Raw genomic sequence first — 21,025 nt, forward strand, 5'->3', positions numbered from 1 at the left:
CCGCTGAGCTTCATGACATCTGCAAGTCTTGACATTTGTGCTCTGTGTACCCAAGTGCAAGTTTTGACAAGGCCAGGTGTTAAGACCTAGCTGGCTGTCAGATTTATTTTTCAGCATGTTTCCAGAGCAGCTCTGGCCTCACCTTTGTGATGGAATTACATAGTAGAATGCCCATGAACAACAAACCTTGGAATGGGGGGTGCAGCACAAGATCAACCTGAACTTCCTTCAGTCATGAACATGAGCTGTTTGCCGCCATCCCCCATACCTTGGACCAAGCATAACTCCAGTACAAATTCTACCCAAAGGTCTTTCAGCACTAGATGATGTACAGATTCTGACTGGTCGGGACTGCCCAACCAAATAGGGACTGGTGATCACAATAGGTCAGAACCTATATATTAATGTTTACTGTGGAACTGCTTCAATTTAAAAAAAATCTTTTTATTGAGAAGCCTGGAGCAGTACTTACCAGAGTGACTGTACAATGTATTATAGTAACAGATCATGCTTTGAATAGGCTCTTGAACCCCAGTCTACTTCTGGAGGCATTTGTACCACCTTTTTCAAAGCTTTACCAAAATGGCAAGTTTCCAGGTATTGACAGTAACAGAATAGTAAACACTTCCTTGTCATTTTCAATTTTCCAACTCCTCATTACTGTCTAACGGAAAGGGGGATGTTGGAGCATGTGTAAGTGACAACCCGCCTACACAGTGTTACTGGGAAATAAAGGGATGGATTGAAACCCAAGGCAATATTAACCTGCGCTGGACAAGTCAGATGTGGTTTAGAGGCCCTGCCACAAAAGCCATACACAGCAGGCAAAGCTGGGGCTGGGATTTTGCCATATAAAACACAAATAAATAATTCATAACATTGAACTAAAATGAAGTAATTTTTTAAGAAGTAATACAACTTATCCCTTACCATCCTGTATCTCAACAATTGTCACTGAATACTGGCGTCTCAGATCCTGTAATCAGTTTTGACCTGTGATCGAGGTGATGATTCCTCATTATGCGATGGTGGAATCCCAGAGAGATTGGGCACTTCAGTCAGACTGAATTAACTTATTTTCGATTTAGGATCAACATTTTCAACCTTTGTGAATAGAATCATTGTCACAGACTCCCATACAACACAAAAATGAGCCATTTGGCCCTCCAAATCCACATGAACCATTGAGTACCTATTTATCCTAATCTCATATCATACTCCCCACATTCTCATTAACCCTGCTCAAATTTCTTACCTACAAAGTAGGAGGAATTTGCTGTGGTCATTGAAAACTATCAACCTGTCTATTTGGGGTCGTGAGAGGTAACCTGAAGAGCCAGAAGAAACCCATGTGGTTATGTGAACAACATGCAGACTCCACAAATACATCACCAAAAGTCAGAATCAGACCTGAGCTACTGGTGCTGTGAGGCAGCAGTTCTAGCAACTGCACCACTGTGTACCAATCATTTTTAATTTAATTGTAATTAACTAATTTATTTGAAAACCATAATATACAGTAAGTGGTGTTGAAAGACAATTTATAATCCACTTGAGTAATTAATCATACCGCACACATTCTTCATGAATTATCAGGTCAGCTCGTTCTTGAGTTATCGATCAATTTGCTTTCATACCAACATATCCTCTCTGCTTTTTTAACAATACATGTCAAATTAACAAAACAGAAATTGCATCTGAGTTGTTTCAAACTAAATATGGAATATTAGTTTTCATGGAACTTAGTGAGTTTAGGAAGTCTACTCTCATTTTCAACATCTTTTGCAAGTCTTTTGAGAAAAATCAAGCAGATTTCTTGTTCTGCTTGAAATCTGTTTGTTTTCAAGCAGATTGTTTTGAAAACAAATCTTTGATTTTGGTGTATGCTACAGGTATTTCAGCTGCTTACCTCAAAGAGATCAGATGATTCAGAGCCATACTGATTGGAAATAATTTCTGATTGGTCACTGTACCACTTGAGTCCACCCAGAAAGTTTTCTGTGTCCAAGTCATTCACATCGAGCTCAGAAAGATCTAGTTCAGGGAGATCTGAACAAAGAGGCTGATCTTCACCAACTAAGGCAGCACACTGTAATGAAAATAGAACACACTTTCAGAAGCTTGATTTCACTGACAAATATTGCACTATTAATTCACTATAACAACAATTTCACCAAGGATTTTCAGTACCTTGACCAACAATGTTTTGCCCAATACTACTTGGTAGACAACTTTTAACAGGAATCCAAGACAGATGTGTATTATTGCTCTTTTAATCTTTTCTGCTTTATTTTCTAGATAATCACCTTTGAATTATAAAAAAAACTTTCAAAGCAAAGCTGTTTTTTTTTAACCACTTAGTTGTTCAAAGGCGTGCTGTTTTCAGTGCAAGACAACTTTGGTAATTGATTAAAAGAATCAGCAAAAAGGTACATTGGCAAGCAGAAGGAATGGTGAACCTCATGCTTCTACCAAAGAACAAATAAGGTTCCTATCAGATCATCTGTCTGTTCTGAATTTCTTGGTACTGCACCAAATTTGTCAAATAAGTAGCAGTTAAAACAGTGCAACCTAATTCTAAACAAATATTTTCGGTTGCAACAATTTTGCGAACTTCCAACTAGATTAAAAACAACTTATTTAAAATAGTTTGCTACTTGCATATGCTGCAAAAAGAGGTCAACAAAATTGGTATTCAGAATTACACTCTTCTTGTCCAGAAAACCATCAAAGTGATGCATCTCCAGCAATTAAAAGGCAAAATACTTTTATCGTTTGCTTTTCTTTCAGCTTGATGAATTGATAGTACGTTAGGTTTTAAATGCTGACTGAGGTTAGGAAATTAATTTTGGGAAATTGGGAGGAGAATTGCTGGCAGCAATTCATGCATATCTCATTGCTATACCTATGCATTGCACTAGGCTGCTGCTTCTGAAATGCTTTTATTAAATTTCTCCTATACAGAGTAATGAGCAAAATCATTGCACTACTGGTAAAATATTTTAAAATGAGGTTTTAGTTTATTTAATTATCTGCATTTAGTTGTTTATCGTCTATTATCAAGTATCTATTTAGCTTGGTCCCAAATATTTTTTTTAAATAGTCTTGAACTGGTTCATCTGTTTCCTGATGAAGGGTCTTGGCCCAAAACGTCGATTATCCACTTTCCTCCATAGACTGTGCCTAACTTGCTGAGTCCCTCCAGCATCATAGTGGTTACTGCAACACTATTACAACACCAGCGACCTGGATTCAATTCCTACCTCTGTCTGTAAGGAGTTTGTATGTTTTCCCCATTCTTCCAGGTGCTCCGGTTTCCTCCCACATTCCAAAGACATACAGGTTACTAAGTTAATTGGTCACATCGGTATAATTGGGTAGCACAGCCTCATTGGCCTAGAAGGGCCTGTTACCATACCGTATCTCTTGTTTTAAATTGTGCATTTTGCTCAAGATTTCCAGCATCTACCAAATACCTTGTGTTTAACCTTGGACTGAATTAGGCTGTAATGAGTCTGCTATCCAGAACCATCACTTATGGTCTCTGCACAACAGGGCTGGACGTAGAGGGGTTATATGATTACTCACTTGCACCCCTACAACCTGCAGTATGATCTGACTGATCAACCTGGTGAGGAGGCATCACCTCTAAATTAGTCCCAACAAAAAAAAAAGAAAACCTGAGCGTGGAACTTTGTTATTTATCAAAGCTGTCAGTTTTTAAATGTTTCTGAACTGCTGTTCATAACAATGAAAACTAAAGCAAGTAGGTAAGTAAGAATAAAATTATTAAACATCATTAAAATGACACAGAACAGTTGGAAATAACTAAAAACACCATCTAAAGCAAGGTCTTATTCTGGCTTCTGCCCCTTCAGTCCTTGTGTAAGTTCTCGACATGAAATGTTGACTGTTAATTTCCCTGCATAGGTGCTTCCTGACTTGCTGAATTCTTCCAGCATTTTGTGAGTGAAAGTGCAGCAAAATTAATTTTTAAAAGTTTATATAGTCATTTGCCTTCTACTCTGTGGTTTTAGAATTCTGCATGAAAATCAACAGGATCTCAGATCCCTTGCCAAGTCTAACCTGTCATGGGATCCTAGTTGTGGTTCCTCAATATAATGCTAGGGAATCCCTGCGAGACTGTGTTCCGCTTTAGGACTTAATGCATAGTCCAGTGGCAGGACAAGCAAAAAGGCTCATCTCCTGCAGGTCCCAAACTTTCAGATTCATTTCTATTTACATGCACAACGAAACATACAGTGAAATGCAATGTTTACGTTAACAACCAACACAACCTAAGGATATGCTGGGGGCATTCCACAAATATCGCCACAAGTTCCGGCACCAATATTTCATGCCCACATGCTCAGCAGAACAACACAGAATACAACAAACAACAGATAACCAAACCCTGTTCCTCCCTCTCTATACACGCACCCACCCACATATACAGTCTTCCAATCCCAGGACAGGCCACCTTCAGCCTCCAGCTTTGGTGGACTCACAGATTTGTAGGCATTGGGATTTGACTTCCTAGTGGACTCGCAAACTCAGGACTCTGGCCACTAGGCTTTCATTTTTAGACTTTCGATTAACCTTCAGGCGTCAGTCTTTGGAATCAACCCTAGGACTTGCTGATTACAATGATGAAGACCCCAAACTCCATTATAAACTGCTATCCACAGGCAGCTGAACTGATCCTATGTGTCTTAGAATTTGTCTTCAGATGGTAGTTTCTGATCAAATATCGTACAAAGATGCAATCTTATTTATTTCCTGATTATTATTCAGTTTCCAACTTTATTCTATTTAATGTTTAAAATCACTGAATATTGAGGTTCATAAAGTGCAGAACACTTAATTTCAGTGCTTTCAAAAACACTGACTACTGTCCACAATCCACTGCACCCCAACCATAACTAATGCAATTGAATCACCACTTTAATTTGTCACAATAAGGGGAGTTCTACAGAAACCATTTATTCTTAAGATGTGTCTTCTCAGCATAAATCAGGAAGTCTGAGATGAAAAGACATCATAGCTACAAATGGCTATAACATTTACAATTATGAGATCATTTCCATGGCCTGATCCCTTTCTAACTAAAACTCTGGAATGCACAGAATAGCTTTGGTTTTATAACACAGATCATAGAGTGATCAAGATTGCTCATTATACAACAGAGTTACCTTTGCCCCTAATGAATTTCAAGGGCAGTAGAGCAAAACTTTCCACAATGTGAGTTTATACTGTAACTCCATTATAAAATTCAAAGTATATATACCATAGTACACTCTCATATTTAATTAATATTTTCCCAAAAAGGACATCAATACATTATTGGTGAGGTTACAAAATATACTCCTGATGAATCAAACTTAATCCTCCTTATTCACCCACAGATCTAATGCATGACAGAAGTAACACAATTTGCAAGGATTGAAAAAAAACAACAGCTGAAATCCTTTCTTTGACCAAACCAATCAGCTATTTATAAACAAATAAAACTTCAGAGGCATCCAGATAACAGCAGATATTCCTAGCTCTTCTTTAAAGGTGGTGGAAGATTTACATAGTATATGCGGTTGGTGAGCATAACATCAACAATATGCAATAACCCAAATGACTTCCCACTCCTGTAAAAATATAAAAGGACCTAAAAGTACTGGGACGCAAAAGGTGAACATCCTAGGTGAACAGTCTAGAAAAGAAGTCACATCTTCAGCTTCAGGGAAGATTATATTAATTCTAAAACTGTGTATCAAGATTTTTGCAAAGGTTAACCTCAATCTTCTTTCTCAATAAATATTTCTGGATATGAATATGAACACCTAAAACCGCCTTCACAGAGCTATAAACCAAAGAGCAGCTGTGAACCTGTCTGCTTTTTTTCATGAATTGTTCTCATGCAGGTGATACAGACTTGATATATTGGTGCCTATTTTTATACCACCAGCAGCAGCCTTTTCTTACAAACGTTCTGGAGCAGTCACATTCCTGCTGTGGATAGTCTCAGGAAGTTATTTGGGAGATAAACAATGCAACAATAAGAATTAAGGACATTATCAACACCTTAAAAATATCTACAATTTTAATTCAAACTCTTGCTTCATGCATTTAGATACTTAATTTACTTGAGCACATAGTTTTCATGGTACACATCCAACAAATTACCAAATGACAGTGGGATTTTAGTTAATGTCTGAACATCTCTTCAGAAATGAACAGTAAAGTAAAAGAAGTCTGTCACTTTTCACAGCATTGGAAATCACATGACATGTGACTGCATTCCAAATGAAGGAGGCAGATAAACATGAGATGGAATTTCTATCCCGCTTAAAATACTTCAGAGAAGTTTTAAAAGTTTTAAATTGAGTTTGTAAAACAAGTTCAGAAAAGTTAGTTCATCTCTTGAAAAATATTAAAAGCAACGTTCTTCTTGCCTGTGACACTGCCTCAAATCATTTACTGCCAGAACAAGTTCAGGACAGTTGAGGTTTAGGTGAGTACACTTAGGTAGAATTCCCTGGACAATTCAAAGTTAAGTTTCATTCCTACTCATTCTCGTGCAAAGATCATTGAATCATGCTACTGCTCACCTCTGTTTCACTCCACTCAGAGTCTTGGTTGCACCTGTCCCACTCCATTCAGCTTGTGGCTTAAAATTTAAATAAATCCACGTACACATGCACACACATTCACAAGCACACACATACAGCAGGCACACGTGTGGGTGCTAGCCCCTTACAAAGATTGAACTGAATGCACCTGACTTACTACTACACTAAAGCTACTGTTCAGTGTCACATGACAAGGTTATTAAAAGTAGCTATGCTGTCAGTCAGAAGTACTGTTCCATGATAAAACCAATGACGTTTTCAGAAGGTGGAGCTACTAAGTACAGTCAATCTTTAAACTACTCAACCTTTGAATCTGCAGTACCATGCAGTGATTAAACCCTTCATTTTGAGCCACACCTTCATAAGAGTTTTACCAGCTAGAGAAATTAAATCATAAAGTAGTCTTTACTATATTTTATTGAAATGTATTATAGCACTTCAGATAAATACTAGGAATATGGTTATAAATAGTTATATTTATTTTGTTAAAAATTTACTTCATAAAACAACATTGCAGGGATCAAATAATAATTTATGCTTCTAATTTGTATCTCTTTCCTACTTTGAATTAAGCCATGACATGCGATGAACTTTCCAGGAAATGCAAGGATTTTGTACAAAAATGAATAAAATAAAAGAGCATTCACTTTTCTCTATTAAGTGGAGATAATAAATAAGATTGTCATTAATTCATGAAGATCACCTAACCATGTACTTTACCAAAATATACACACCTCATAAGAACATAACAAAAGCACACACCTCATCTGTGTGGATAGTCAAAACAGAAAAGCAATACAACATTATACTTTAGTGAAATTGGTAGAGATTTAAAACATCACATTTTCTTGCAAAAACACTACTTGATTCATAGTATAACTATCACATGCATCATTCAGCGGCAGAATATACATTCAGTGGCTACCTTATTAGGTACCTCCTGTACTTAACGAAGTGGCCACTGAGTGTAAGTTCCAGATCTTTTGCTGTTGTAGCCCATCCACTTCAAGGTTCAACATGTCACACAGTTTCTGAGCAACTCAAACCACCCCATCTGGCACCAACAGTCATTCCACGGTCAACGTCACTGAAAACACATTTCTTCACTCATTCTGATGTTTGGTCTGGACAACAACTGTACCCCTCAACCATGAATGCAGGTTTTTATACTTTGAGTTGTTGCCGAATGACTGGTTGATTAGATATTTGCATTAACGAGCAGGTGTACCTATTAAAGTAGCCACTGAGAGGAGCTTCTAGTTTTCAGTCTTACACTTACTCAATTGTTGATGTCAGCCTAAATATCAAGATAAGAACTACAGGTGGAGGCTACTTATTCACAAGACAAAAAACTAGCTTATGTCATCTTTATTAAGCAAGCATAAAATAGGAGCCTATGTGTCCAAAATGAAATTTGCTGTCTGCCACAATGGCAATGAATGCACCCTGTCCTGATATTCTTTCCCTCTTCCAAATGCAGTTTCACCGCCCCACCTTAACACCCCTCCCTTAGTATCTTTCCTAACTTGGAGGTACAAATCTGAATTAACTTTCTTAGCCGGAATGAACACAACGGGTCAAGTGGCTTCATTCTAGGCTGTGAACTTCTATACTTGCATGATACTGATTGTCACTTCTAATAAAAAGATTATGCATTCTGTATATTCTTTGAAGGGTGCAATATGATTCTGGTCACAATTTTTACATTTAAAATAGCACACTGGAATGCAACACAGGAACACTGAGCTTCATCAATCACACTTATTGAATGCTTGTTATTCTCATCCACAAAGGTTCCTGCTGTATTCATGAGTAGCATAAATTCCCACATATCAATAATTGCACCTGGAATTTACAGCTGGCAATACACTTGATCAAAACTAAAATCTACTTTGCTAGAAAGGAGCCCACCTTTGCCTAAATTATCTCATTTAAATTAAGCACAACATCTATAATAGATTGGTGCAACCCTAACCTTTCCAGGGACACTCTATTGCTTTCACTGGAAATAAAGACATAAATAGGAATAATTGTTTAAAGAAAAGAAACAAAAATTGAGTTGCCAAATCAGAATCAGATTTATTGTCACTGATACAAGTCATGAAATTTATTGTTTTCAGAAAGGTGTAATATCAAATGTTTACAATATAATTATGAAAATACGTTCAGACGCCTTTTATAAGATTAAGAATGATTGGGAAAGAGAACTTAACATTACCATCCCTATTGAGAATTGGGATAAAATTCTTCAACTAGTTAGTTCATCCTCTATATGTTTTAAACATTCATTGATACAGTTTAAAGTTGTGCACAGGGCTCATATGTCCAAGGATAAATTAGCTCGTTTTTATTCCCACATAAATCCTATATGTGACAGATGTCATTCTGAGATAGCTTCTCTAACTCATATGTTTTGGTCATGTCCATCCTTGGAAAAATATTGGAAAGACATTTTTGATATTATTTCCATGGTGCTGAACATTGATTTACAACCACATCCTATTACTGCAATCTTTGGTTTACCAATGATGGAGTCAATTCATTTATCTCCCTCTGCTTGTCAGATGATTGCATTCCTTACATTAATGGCCAAAAGATCTATTTTGTTGAATTGGAAAAAAATTAATACCCCTACCACATTTCATTGGTTTTCTCAAACCATGTTTGGAAAAAATTATAAGTGTCAGATATGACCCTTCTATTACATTTGAAAAGACTTGGAAGCCATTCATTCAATATTTTCACATGATGTAATTTGACCCTGTTCCAATCCTATTTTTTTCTGGTTCTGATTTTATCCATGTAGAGAGGATCGGAGTTGGTGACACTGATGATTTTTGCCTTTACTTAGACACTATAAAAAGCCTTTTTTTTCTTTTCTTTTTTTTCTATTAGTTAGTGGTTAGTTTGTTAGATTAGTTCTTGTTTTTTGGGGTAATTTTTTTTCTTTTTCTTCTTTTTCTGTTTTTTTATATTGTTGTACCTAGTTTTTTTGTCTTGTCTATATTATATTTGTAACACGTATGATTTGGGAAGACTTAACTATATTGAACTTATTGCTTATGTATTATTATTATATTATATTACATTATTATTACTTATTCTTCACACAGAGAGTGGTGAATCTGTGGAATTCTCTGCAACAGGAAACAGTTGAGGCCAGTTCATTGGCTATATTTAAAAGGAAGTTAGATATGGCCCTTGTGGCTAAAGGGATCAGGGGGTATGGAGAGAAAGCAGGTACAGGGTTCTGAGTTGGATGATCAGCCATGATCATACTGAATGGCGGTGCAGGCTCAAAGGGCCAAATGGCCTACTCCTGCACCTATTTTCTATGTTTCTATCCTTTTGTGCTTATTTTAATTTTGTAATTTTGTAATCCCAATAATTATGTATCAATCTTAACATGTTGATATTAATAAAAAGATTGAAAAAAGAAAAAAAAAGATACTCATTGTTTTGTGGCAGCAGTACCATGCAGCCAATTACAAATTACAAAATCTTACAATTAAAAATAAATAAATATTGCGAAAGAGAAATAGTGTGGTAGTGTTCATGAATTCATGGACTGTTTAGAAATCTGATGGCAGAGGGGAAGAAGTTGTTCCTAAAACATTGAGTGTAGGTCTTGCTTTTATACCTCCAGCCATGTCCTGGGTGGTGAGGGCCCTTAATAATTGATAACACCTTCTTGAAGCACTGTCTGTTGGAGATGTCTTCAGTGGTGGGGAGGCTTGGCCCGTGAAAGAGCTGGCTAAGTCTACAACCCTCTGTAACCTCTTTTGATCCTCTATAGCCCTTGACATCAAAGCAGCATTTGACTGAGTATGGGATATAGGCGCTCTAGCTAAAATGGAGTCAATGGGAATTAGGGGGAAAATCTTCCGCTAGTTGGAATCATACCTAATACAAAGGAAGACATTTCCTCAGGACACCACTGCAGGAGTTCATCAGGGAAGTGTCCAAGGACCAACCATCTTCAACTGCTTCATCAATGACCTTCCTTCTGGCATAAGGTCAGAAATGGGGATGTTCGCAGATGACTGCACAATGTTCTGCACCATTTGTGACTCCTCAGATAGTGAAACAATTCATAACAATGTGCAGCAGGACCTGGACGATATCCAGGCTTGGGCTGACAACTGGGAAGTAACATTCGAGCCACGCAAGTGCCAGGCAATGACCATCTCCAATAAGAGAGGCTCTAACCATCATCCCTTGACACTCAGTGGCATCACATTCACTGAATCCCCTGCTATTAACGTCCTGGGGGTTACCATTGCCAGTAATCTGAACTGGTCTAGCCATATAAACACCATGGCTACTAGAACAGATCAAAGGCTAAGAATCTTGCAGTGAATAACTCACCTTCTGACTCCCCAGACCTGTCTGCCATCTACAAGGCTCAGGTCAGGAGTGTAATTGAATACTCACCGCTCACCTGAATGAGTGCAGCTCCATCAACACTCAAGAAACTTGACATCGTGCAGAACAAGGCAGCCCACTAGATTGGTACCCCTTCCACAAGCATCCAATCCCTCCAACGTCAAACAACAATTGCAGCAGTGGGTATTATCTACAAGATGCACTGCAACAGCACACCAAAGTTCCTAAGGCAACACCTTCCAGACCATAACCACGACCATCTAGAAGGACAAGAACAACAGATACCTGGGAACACCACCACTTGGAAATCCTACTCCAATTCACTCACCGTCCTGACTTGGAAACATATCACCATCCCATCTTTGCCGCTGTGTCAAAATCATGGAATTCTTTCCCTAACAGCACTGTGGGTGTACCTACTCCTCAGGGACTGCAGTGGCTCAAGAAAGCAGCTCATCACCACCTTCTCAAGGGCAACTAGGGATGGGCAATAAATGCTGGCTTAGCTGCCGATACTCACATCCCATAAATGAATAAATAAAAAACAATATTGTTGCTACCATACCAGAAAATAATGCAACCAGTGAGAATGCTGTCCATAGACATCTGTAGAAACCTGCTAGGATCTTTGGCTACATACCAAGTCTCTTCAAACTCTAATAAAGTCTAGCCACTGGCGTACCTTTGTCATGATTGCATCAATATGGTGGGCCCAGGACAGATCCTCTGAGATGTTGATACCCAGGAACTTGAAATTGCTCACCCTTTTTGCCAGACCCCTCATTGGGGACGCGCACGTGCGTATATGTGTATGTTCTTCTGACTTCCTCTCTTGAAACCTATAATTAATTTCTTGATCTTGTTGATGATGAGTGCATAGTTGTTACAACTCCAACTGACCAACCGATATTTTGCACTCCTGTACACCTCCTTATTGCCATCTGACACTTTGCCAACAACAGTGGTGTCTGCAGTGAATTTACAGATGTTGTTTGAGCTGTGCTTAGTCACACAGTCATGAGAGTAACAGAGTAGAGCAGTAGACTAAGTGCATATCCTTGAGATGCACCTGTGTTGATTCTCAGCAAGGCAAAGATGTTTTCACCAATTTGTATTGCCAGAGGGAGATACAAGAGACCAAAGATTTGAAACTTGTTAATTAGTACTGACTGGATCATGGTGTGGAATGTTGAGCAGTAATTGATAAACAGCAATCTTACGTAGGTATTGCTATTGTCCAGGTGACCTAAAGCCCAATGAAATTGCTTCCACCGTTGACTTATTGTTGCGGTTGGCAAACTGCAGCGGGTTGAAGTCCTTACTCAGGCAGGAATTAGCTCTAGCTATCACCAACCTCTCACAGTATTTCATCACAGTAGATTTAGTGCTACTGGGTGACGATCACTGAGACAACTCACTCACGTTTTGTTTGGCACCAGAAAAGTGCCTTTCTGAAGCAGATGGGAACCTCCGACTGCAACAGTAAGAGGTTTGGAGATATCCTAGAGCACTCCAACCAGTTGGCAGGCACAGGTTCTCAATACCTTGCCAGGGCCCAAGGCCTTGAGAAGGTTCATCCACTTGAAGGATGTTCTGACATCAGCCTCTGAGACTGATTACTGGGTCACTAAATACCATGGGGATTTACACAGTATCTGGTAACATTCTATTTACTCTGATTCCTCTACAATTGATGCAATATTAGTCAGAATTTTTACATTTAAGATAAACAAATTAATAACTGCATAAAAAAGCACAGAGCAATTCAGTTCAGGTACTTAACCATCTGTTCATGAGTTTCAACAATCACAAGTTTAACTTTCATTGATATCTCTCTGGTATATGATCATAATTATGTAGTTTTTACACTGCTGATTTTAATGCTAAATCGATCATATCATGGGACCAAAGACATAAAACAAAGTTTATTCCACTCCTCACACACAAACTGCTGGAGGAATACATCAAATTAGGCAGCATCACTGGAGGTGAATAAACAGTTGACATTAGCAGTCAGTCAGGACGGAAAGGAAGGTGGTAGAAGCCAAGATAAGAGGTTGGAGTGAGGGGAAGGAATACAAGCTGGCAGGAGGTAGGTGAGACCAGGTGATGTGGAAGCTGTGTTGGTGGGTGAATGAGGGGGGGATGAAGTAAGAAGCTGGGAAGAGATAGGTGGATGAGGTAAACGGCTGAATAAGGAATCTAATGGGAGAGGACTGTGGATCACAGAAGAATGGGTAACCGAATGAAATCAAAAAGGTCAGCACGAATGCAGGATGCAGCACCAATGCAGTTGTCAGGGTAGCAGAGGGAAAGCTGGGTGGCTTGGAACATGAATTGTTCTACATAGCCAAAAAAAAGGAAGGAACAGGTAAGGCCTATTGGGCTTGGAGAAAGTGGGAGGAGTTGAAAGAGGAATTGTTGAGAGTAAGGACCAGTTTCCACCAGATGGAGGGGAGCTGGTTAAGTCCATTTTCAAGAAAGAAGCTTTAAGGCCTTTTTGATGGGTGATGGAAGTATATAGGGACTGGATATCCAAAGTGAAAAAACACGACCCACACCAGCGAAATGAAAATATTGAAGGGACAGACAGCATATGACTTGTCACAGATGTAGGCTGGAAGAGACTATACCAAGTGGGACAAAATAAAGTTGATGTACGCAGACACAAGTTCAGTGGGACAATCAGAAACAATGGGCATACTGGACAGTGAGGTCTGTGGATCTTGGGTAGGAGATAGAAATGAGAAGGTTGGATACTGGAACTATGAGTTGCTCAAGATTTCCAGCACCTGCAGAATCTCTTGTGTTTAAGATTTTATTCCTCTGGGATTATATGGTAGGTAGAGAGTTCCAAGTAGAACCAGATGTTTGTCAGCACTTCTTGACTTACAATGGAAGGCATTTCATTGGTGGAGTTACTGAAGATATCCATAAAGTATTGGAAAGCAAGCTGGTTCAACTACATGGTGCAAAAATAATTAAACTTCTCATGATAAAACCAATGATATATTAATTCTAAATTTATTGAAAGTGGTGCCTGGTAAGAGATTATACAACATTTGTTTTGTGAATATTCCATGTAGATTTATGTAGCACCCATTAGCCAGATTGGATTTGCTGTTTGTTGTGAAGCTGGAGCTAGATCCCAAGAACTCTAGAGACTGGGATATATAAATACTCAGTAACAAAGCATAAAGACAATGAGAAACACAGTTGGACTGAAGGGCCTGTTTCTGTACTGTATTACTCTTTGACTCTAAGTGACTCTAAGGTGGCCTGGGCATGCAGATTTGCATCTTGTGGTCAGAACTGATACAAACACAGTTCAGTTTCTGATGGTTGTCAGGAGAGGAAGGAACAGAATGCGAAGGAGTGAAGGTTATTTGGGGGGCCAAAATAATAGACTTTACACTTCCCCAGTATTTCAATGGAGGAAATTACTGCCCAGGTACCATTGGATTTTAGACAATTTCATGAAAATGGAAAGGTCACAAGAAGTGGTCCTGGGGAAGAACTGGCTGTCATCAACGTACATAGAACAGGGCAGGACAGCGATAGACCTTTTGACCCACAACCATGTGCTCAACTAATTAAACAGCTAATTAAACTAATCCTTTCTGCCTACTAAGTGTCAATATCCCTCCATTCTCTGCACATTCATTTCTCTAAAATGTTTGCCTCCATCAGTGCATTCAAGTCCTCCACTACTTTCTCTGTTAAAAAAAATGCCCCGCACATCTCCTTTGAACATTACCCCTCTCTCCTTAAATGCATGCACTCTAGTTTTAGACATTTCAGCCAAGGGAAAAAGGCATTACTCTGTCTATGCCTCTCATTAACTTTCACCCGGCTTCCCTCAGCGAGAGAAAACAACCCAAGTTTGTCTAACCTCTCCTTATACCACATGCCCTCTAATCCAGACAATATCATGGTAGACCTCTTCTGCACCTTCTCCAAAGCCACCACAATCTTCCTCTTATGGGGTGACCAGAAATGTGTAGCCACTTTGACTCCAAAATTCTTGTGTACATCAATGCTGTTAAGGGTCCTGGCATTAACTGTGTGCAGAACCTTTAAAATTGATCTCCAAACGTGCAGCACTTCACATTTGGCCAGATTAAATTATCCTTTACATTCCTCCCCTAAAATCTGCAACTGATCTCTATCCCATTATATGCTTTGGCAACTTTCTACACTATCCACAATGCCACCAAATTTACTACAGATTTATCCATGTTTTCATCCAAGTGATTTATATATATCACATACAACAGAGATCCCACGAGTCATGGACTTCCAGCCAGAACGTCCCATCGACCATTACCATGTCATCTATGTACAAGCCAGTTCTGAATCCAAATGGCTAAGTCACTGTGCAAGGGAAGATAAGAAGTCATTGAAGATGACTCCTTACCGACATTTACACAGATAAGAATCAATCTAGAGAAATGTATTTCTGCACAGTTGGACATCAGCAGATGGCCAAATAAGGAGAATGGAGTGATCAATCATGTTAAAAGCTGCAGATAGGTCAAATGAGACTTGGTGAGTTTTTCAGGAAAGGCTGTGATAATGGTGACCTTGAGATGCGATGGATTGATATGGGGAATAAATCTGACCTTTTACCATCGAGTTGCTGGACTGGTATACATTTACTGTTTTGGCAGGGTGTCATAGTCTACTATGCTGAGGAAACCAATTTTCAGCATTGATTGATAGGTATTTAGTAGTTTACTTTCATAACCTGAACCATTCTGTTATCATTTTACTTTTGCCCTTGTTTTGTTGTAAAAATTCCTTTCAAAACATAAAGTCTACTAAATGTGGATGTACAAGTGAACTGAAGCTAATTTCCTTTATGCCAATTTGCAGATTGCATGATAAGGCTATTTAACTGATTTAAATTACACTCAGGACAAAGGTTGGTATCACAGACCTGAAAATAATGAACCTTGAAGGAATGCAAAACAAGCAGAAGCTGTTAACGCTTAACAGTTATTACTAAAGTTACTAAACTTTTCCATTGTTCAGTGCTGCAATAAATATTGACCACTTGCTCTCTATACTGGCTTTTTATATGAAAAAAGATAGATTCACCTTAAAAAATGGTATCTTGCCCTATTTCTTTTTGATCCTCATTCTCTGTTTTTTTTTCAAATTTACACTGATTCTGTCATCATTTTACATAAACTTGTGCCGCAGAAAACAAATCAGCATGAAAAGCAAGAGAAGGATTTATAAACACTTTCAGTTCTGTAGTATCCCATTGTGCATCATTTTCCGGATCCCATTTTCCATGCTGGTAAAGCTCATGAAACCAGATGGAACACTTATAATGCTTTGAAATAGATATTCTTTTGTCAATATTAAAGAATTACAACTTTTGTTCACATAAGTAGATAATCAAGACCAAATGAAATCGCCCACCACCTCATTTTCTCCCTTTATCAGCTCCATCCTTTATTCCACTCATCCTCTTTGTCTCATTGCTTATGTTTTCCCTTATTCTATAATTCCCTCTTTCCTTATTCTTCCTTTCTTTCTGTCTTTTCTAGTCTTTTCTATTCTGTGTACCTTTTCCTTTTTAGTTCTTTATCTCTCTCATACTCCACTACTGAATTCTGCCCTCTGTGAACTTTGTAGTACCGTAATTGTGAATGTATTAATCTATATAAATCATGATGCATGGGATGTAATTACCTAATCACATCTAATTAAGTTCTCCCTTTGAAGCTCCTTGTGTCCAACAGTTATGTTAGTTAGAATGTAACAAAGCTCACAGTTCTGTTAACAGCACAGCCCCAAATACATAAAAGTAGTAGAGATCATTCTGGGGTTTCTAAAGAAACACAAGAGAGGCAGAGACTTTGCTCCTTGATTTGCACATCTAGATCAATTAAGATAGCTTTTCCAGTTTAAGGATATCAGCAGTTAGGTTACTTGAAGGTTGTAACTTTCATTTTAAAGACCTTGACAAACTTTCTATTATTTACTTCCTTTAAAAACACTGCCAAAAGTTACACAGAATGGCATTACTGCTTTATTTTTGCATTATATCATTATAAGTTAAACTGATTCAAAGCTCTTTCTCTTAATGAAAGCATTTTAGCAACTGTATGCTATAAATGAACTGAGACTCTATTTAACTTCTTACTATTCTAGGAAAATTTGAAATAGTAATTCAAAGCGAGGCAGGTTCCCATGACTGTATGGCAATGACAGCAGTAATACTATACTTGTCAGTCTGTCGTCATAACAAGATTGACTACAGACGCCACAAGACCCCATCGTTACCCTCAGCTTTTGCTAGTTCTCCCAGCTGTCCCTCCATTGTCACTCTTCCAAGTATTGCACTGCATGATTTATATTGCAGTGAACTAGGGCTGGATGTTATGCTCGAGATTACGTTCACTACTACTTTGTTTTGGACTTGCTTTACAAGTACCTCATAAAGTCTGTCAAATAACTTGCTTTTTCTTATTGAGGGCTGTAATTACTATAGCTTGGCTAGAACAGGTTAATTGGGGTTAACACTGAGGTATCAATTTACATAGGCTCAGCAGTGAAAATAAGGACATTTGTTTTGTCACTAAGCTACTAACCACAATCTTAGAACATACCTCTCCTCACTTACTGGTTGAATTCAATAGGGCAGGCCTGACGCATGGTGGTGACTATGATTTTAAGATTTGAAAGGAACACCTAACATGTTTAGCTCTCATTTCACCCCGAAGTTGTTAGTGTGTTCCTGCTGGCACCCTCAGTTTTTTGACATGCATAAGCTAGCAGCGTATGTAAAACCAAGACCTGCCATCAGCAATGCAAAATATGATTGCCTACTAATGACAGTAAGCTCGTGTTGCTTGACGAATGTACCCGATGACAGTTTTATTAAGGTTGCAGGTTTAAGGTCTCAAATTCTTGTTTAGGATTTATCTTTTTATAAAATTGTTCCTAAAGCTTTAAGCATTTTCATATATATGTCATAAAATCATATGGTGCTAATACAGTCCCATCAGCCCCCCCAGGTCCTTACTAACCATCAATCAACCATTCACACTAATTCAACATTAATTTCTTCTTTTATTCTCTTCACATTCTCAACTCCCTGTAAGATTCTACTGTACACCTACACCTTCAGAGCAATTTACAGCGGCCAATTAACCTACCAAAGCACATATCATAGAGAAAATAAAGCATGCAGAGGAATTCCATGTGGGTCAGGAGGTCCTGGCAGACAGTGCCAGAGGTCAGGGTACGACCCAGGTTTCTGGCACAGTGAAGCCTCGTGATATATCATTTGCATTTAATAATTAAAGAAGAATATAGGTGGATAAGATGATGAGAGGCGTTGATTCTATGCATAGTCAGAGGCTTTTTCCCAGGGCTGAGATGGCTAACACGAGAGGGCACAGTTTTAATGTGCATGGAAGTAGGTACAGAGGGGACGTCAGGGGTAAGTTTTTTTACGCAGAGAGTGGTGATTGTGTGGAATGGGCTACCGGCGACGGTAATGCAGGCAGATACGATAGGGTCTTTTAAGCGACTTCTTGATAGGCACATGGAGCTTAGAAAAATAGAGGGTTACGGGTAACCCTAGGTAATTTCTAAAATAAGTACATATTTGGCACAGCTTTGTGGGCTGAAGGGCCCGTATTGTGCTGTAGGTTAAGAAGACATGTGGGATAGGCGATGTTAGGGTGCTAGAATAAAATTGTTCAGTGGTGAAGGTGAAAGTGGCTTTGGTGTGAAGCAGAGAGGGCAATTTTAAGTGTGTAATTTCCTTCAACCAACAGCTTTGCAATAAACCCCTGAAACAACTGATCAGCATTATCAAATAAATAGAATGCTGTTTCCATATGTAGTTGCAGCAGAAGTGCAAACCTTTTTATGCTTTTCCCTATCACATTGCATCTTAGCATAGTTAATGGCATTCTTTATGGGAAGTGGGAAAATGATGCTGATAATGAAGTGAATGGGCACATCACAAATAAAATGGGAATTTAAAAGTTATCTCTGCTATAGTCTTCTCCAACTGAGAAACACTGCATGGAGCAAGAGTGCATCTGACCATCACTTCAGAATAAAAAAGCTTTGACAGAAAGCCCCAGTACTGTGTCTTTCATGTTAAAATAAATCATCTGTTACACACACTACAAGCAAACCTCTGTGGAACTGAGTCAGCTTCTCTGTGATCCAATGGTTGTGCTACAACTCATGAAAAATTCCTTTCATATCACAAGATTGGCTGCTTACAGTATGCAGTTCCATAGGATGTTAAATAAAAGCACATCAACAGATCAATTGATACAAAAATTTAGATTCCAATCTAAATCAGAAAGATATGGACAATTAAAAGATAATAGTCTATAAATCCTAACAAAATCAGAAAAAATTTAAAACACATTTTGAAAAGTGGTTACAACATGATGTTTAGTTTTCTGATTTAAAATATATATTAATGATTTTACTTTTTCCAAGGTGTAAATGTCCCATGTAATTAAATGCTTTTGCAGCCCAAATTAATCATATCTGCTGTATAAGACCATAAGATTCATGTATTTTCTTGTGTAACGATGTGAGTGTTTTTTTTCTCTCTCACTATTTTGAAAGTACGTTATGCATCTTGGTCCCAGAGGAACACTGACTCGTTCAACTGTATCCATGTATGGTCTGAATAATAATTAAAACTGATTTGATTTGACATAGAAGCAGAATTAGGCCATTTGGCCCATCAAGTTTACTCTGTCATTTCATCATGGCTGATCCGTTTTCCTTCTCAGCCCTAATCTCCAGCCTTCTCTCTTCACGCTCTGACGAATGAAGACTGTTATCAATCTCTGCCTTAAATATACCTAATGACTTGGCCTCCACAGCCATCTGTGGAAACAAATTTCACAGATTCACCACTTTCTGACTTAAGAAATTCCTCCTCATTTCCATTCAAAAAGAATGCCGCTCTTTTCTGCGACTGGACCCTTTGGTCTTAGACTCCCCAGCCAGAAGAAGCATCCTCTCCACATCCACTCTATTGAGGACTTTCAACATTCGTAAGGTCATCCCTCATCCTTCTGAATTCAAGTGAGTAGAGAGAGGCACACAGCCATCAAACACTCCTCATACAACAAGCCTTTCATTTTTGTGAACGTCCTTTGAACTCTCTCCGATGTCAGTGCATCCTTTCTTGGATTAAGGATCCAACACTGCTCACAATTCACTAGTGAGGCCTCACTAGTGCCTTATAAAGCTTCAACATTACATCCTTGCTTTTATATTCTAGTCCTGTTGAAATGAATGCTAACATGTGAGCTAATGTGTGGGTTATAGGTCATATATCAACTTTAGAGATAGCCGAAATTGTTATGTGGGAAAATTTAATAAACAAGCACAGATCTACTGATTCTTTGTCTCTTAACTCAATCAAAAAACTAATAATATGTTAATTAGAGAAGTGTACTGCTGGTGATGTTCATTACGTAAAGTCAGAATTGATTAATTTTACTAAATATTAATTCACTAAATATCTGGAACAAAATTTAATATGTATTCAAATCCTGTAGACAAAAGCAAACCAAACAAGCTCAAAGAACAAAAAAAACATACCACTTCTTTCCCATTTAATGCTCAGCCCTGAATTTCATGGCAGGAACTTCTAAAGTCTGATCTTTCCAACTGTGATGATGAAAAGGTATTGGCTAAAAAAACTAAATTCTGCTGCAGTCTTTCACCACCTCAGCACATGACCTGAAATTCCTCATCCATGTTTACATGGTTACCATTTACAAACACTCATGAGACTGTGAAGCCAGATACCCTCTCTAAAATCAACAAGAAACATAGAAAACCTACAGCACAATACAGGCCCTTCGACCCACAAAGCTGTGCCGAACATATCCTTACCTTAGAAATTAACTAGGGATAACTAAATAGCCCTCTATTTTTCTAAGCTCCATGTACCTAGCCAGGAGTCTCTTAAGAGACCCTATCATTTCTGCCTCCACCACCAATGCCGG

The 21,025-nt window shown here is 38.4% G+C and overlaps 1 protein-coding gene across 3 annotated transcripts in view; it reads right to left on the bottom strand.

Moving 5' to 3' along the window:
- The window catches only part of ppargc1a (peroxisome proliferator-activated receptor gamma, coactivator 1 alpha), a 589,189-nt gene that overhangs the window by 119,806 nt on the left and 448,358 nt on the right, over positions 1-21,025 (bottom strand). For 2 of the 3 annotated variants that reach the window (XM_059988958.1, XM_059988957.1), the window contains exon 2: positions 1,910-2,089. In XM_059988958.1, coding sequence (XP_059844941.1) covers positions 1,910-2,089 — 180 coding nt within the window. Of the gene's footprint in view, positions 1-1,909; positions 2,090-6,602; positions 6,779-21,025 lie in introns of those variants that run through there. The other variant, XM_059988956.1, reaches the window with a different exon arrangement.

This window comes from Hypanus sabinus, chromosome 14 (assembly GCF_030144855.1).
Source record: "Hypanus sabinus isolate sHypSab1 chromosome 14, sHypSab1.hap1, whole genome shotgun sequence".
NCBI lineage: Eukaryota > Metazoa > Chordata > Chondrichthyes > Myliobatiformes > Dasyatidae > Hypanus > Hypanus sabinus.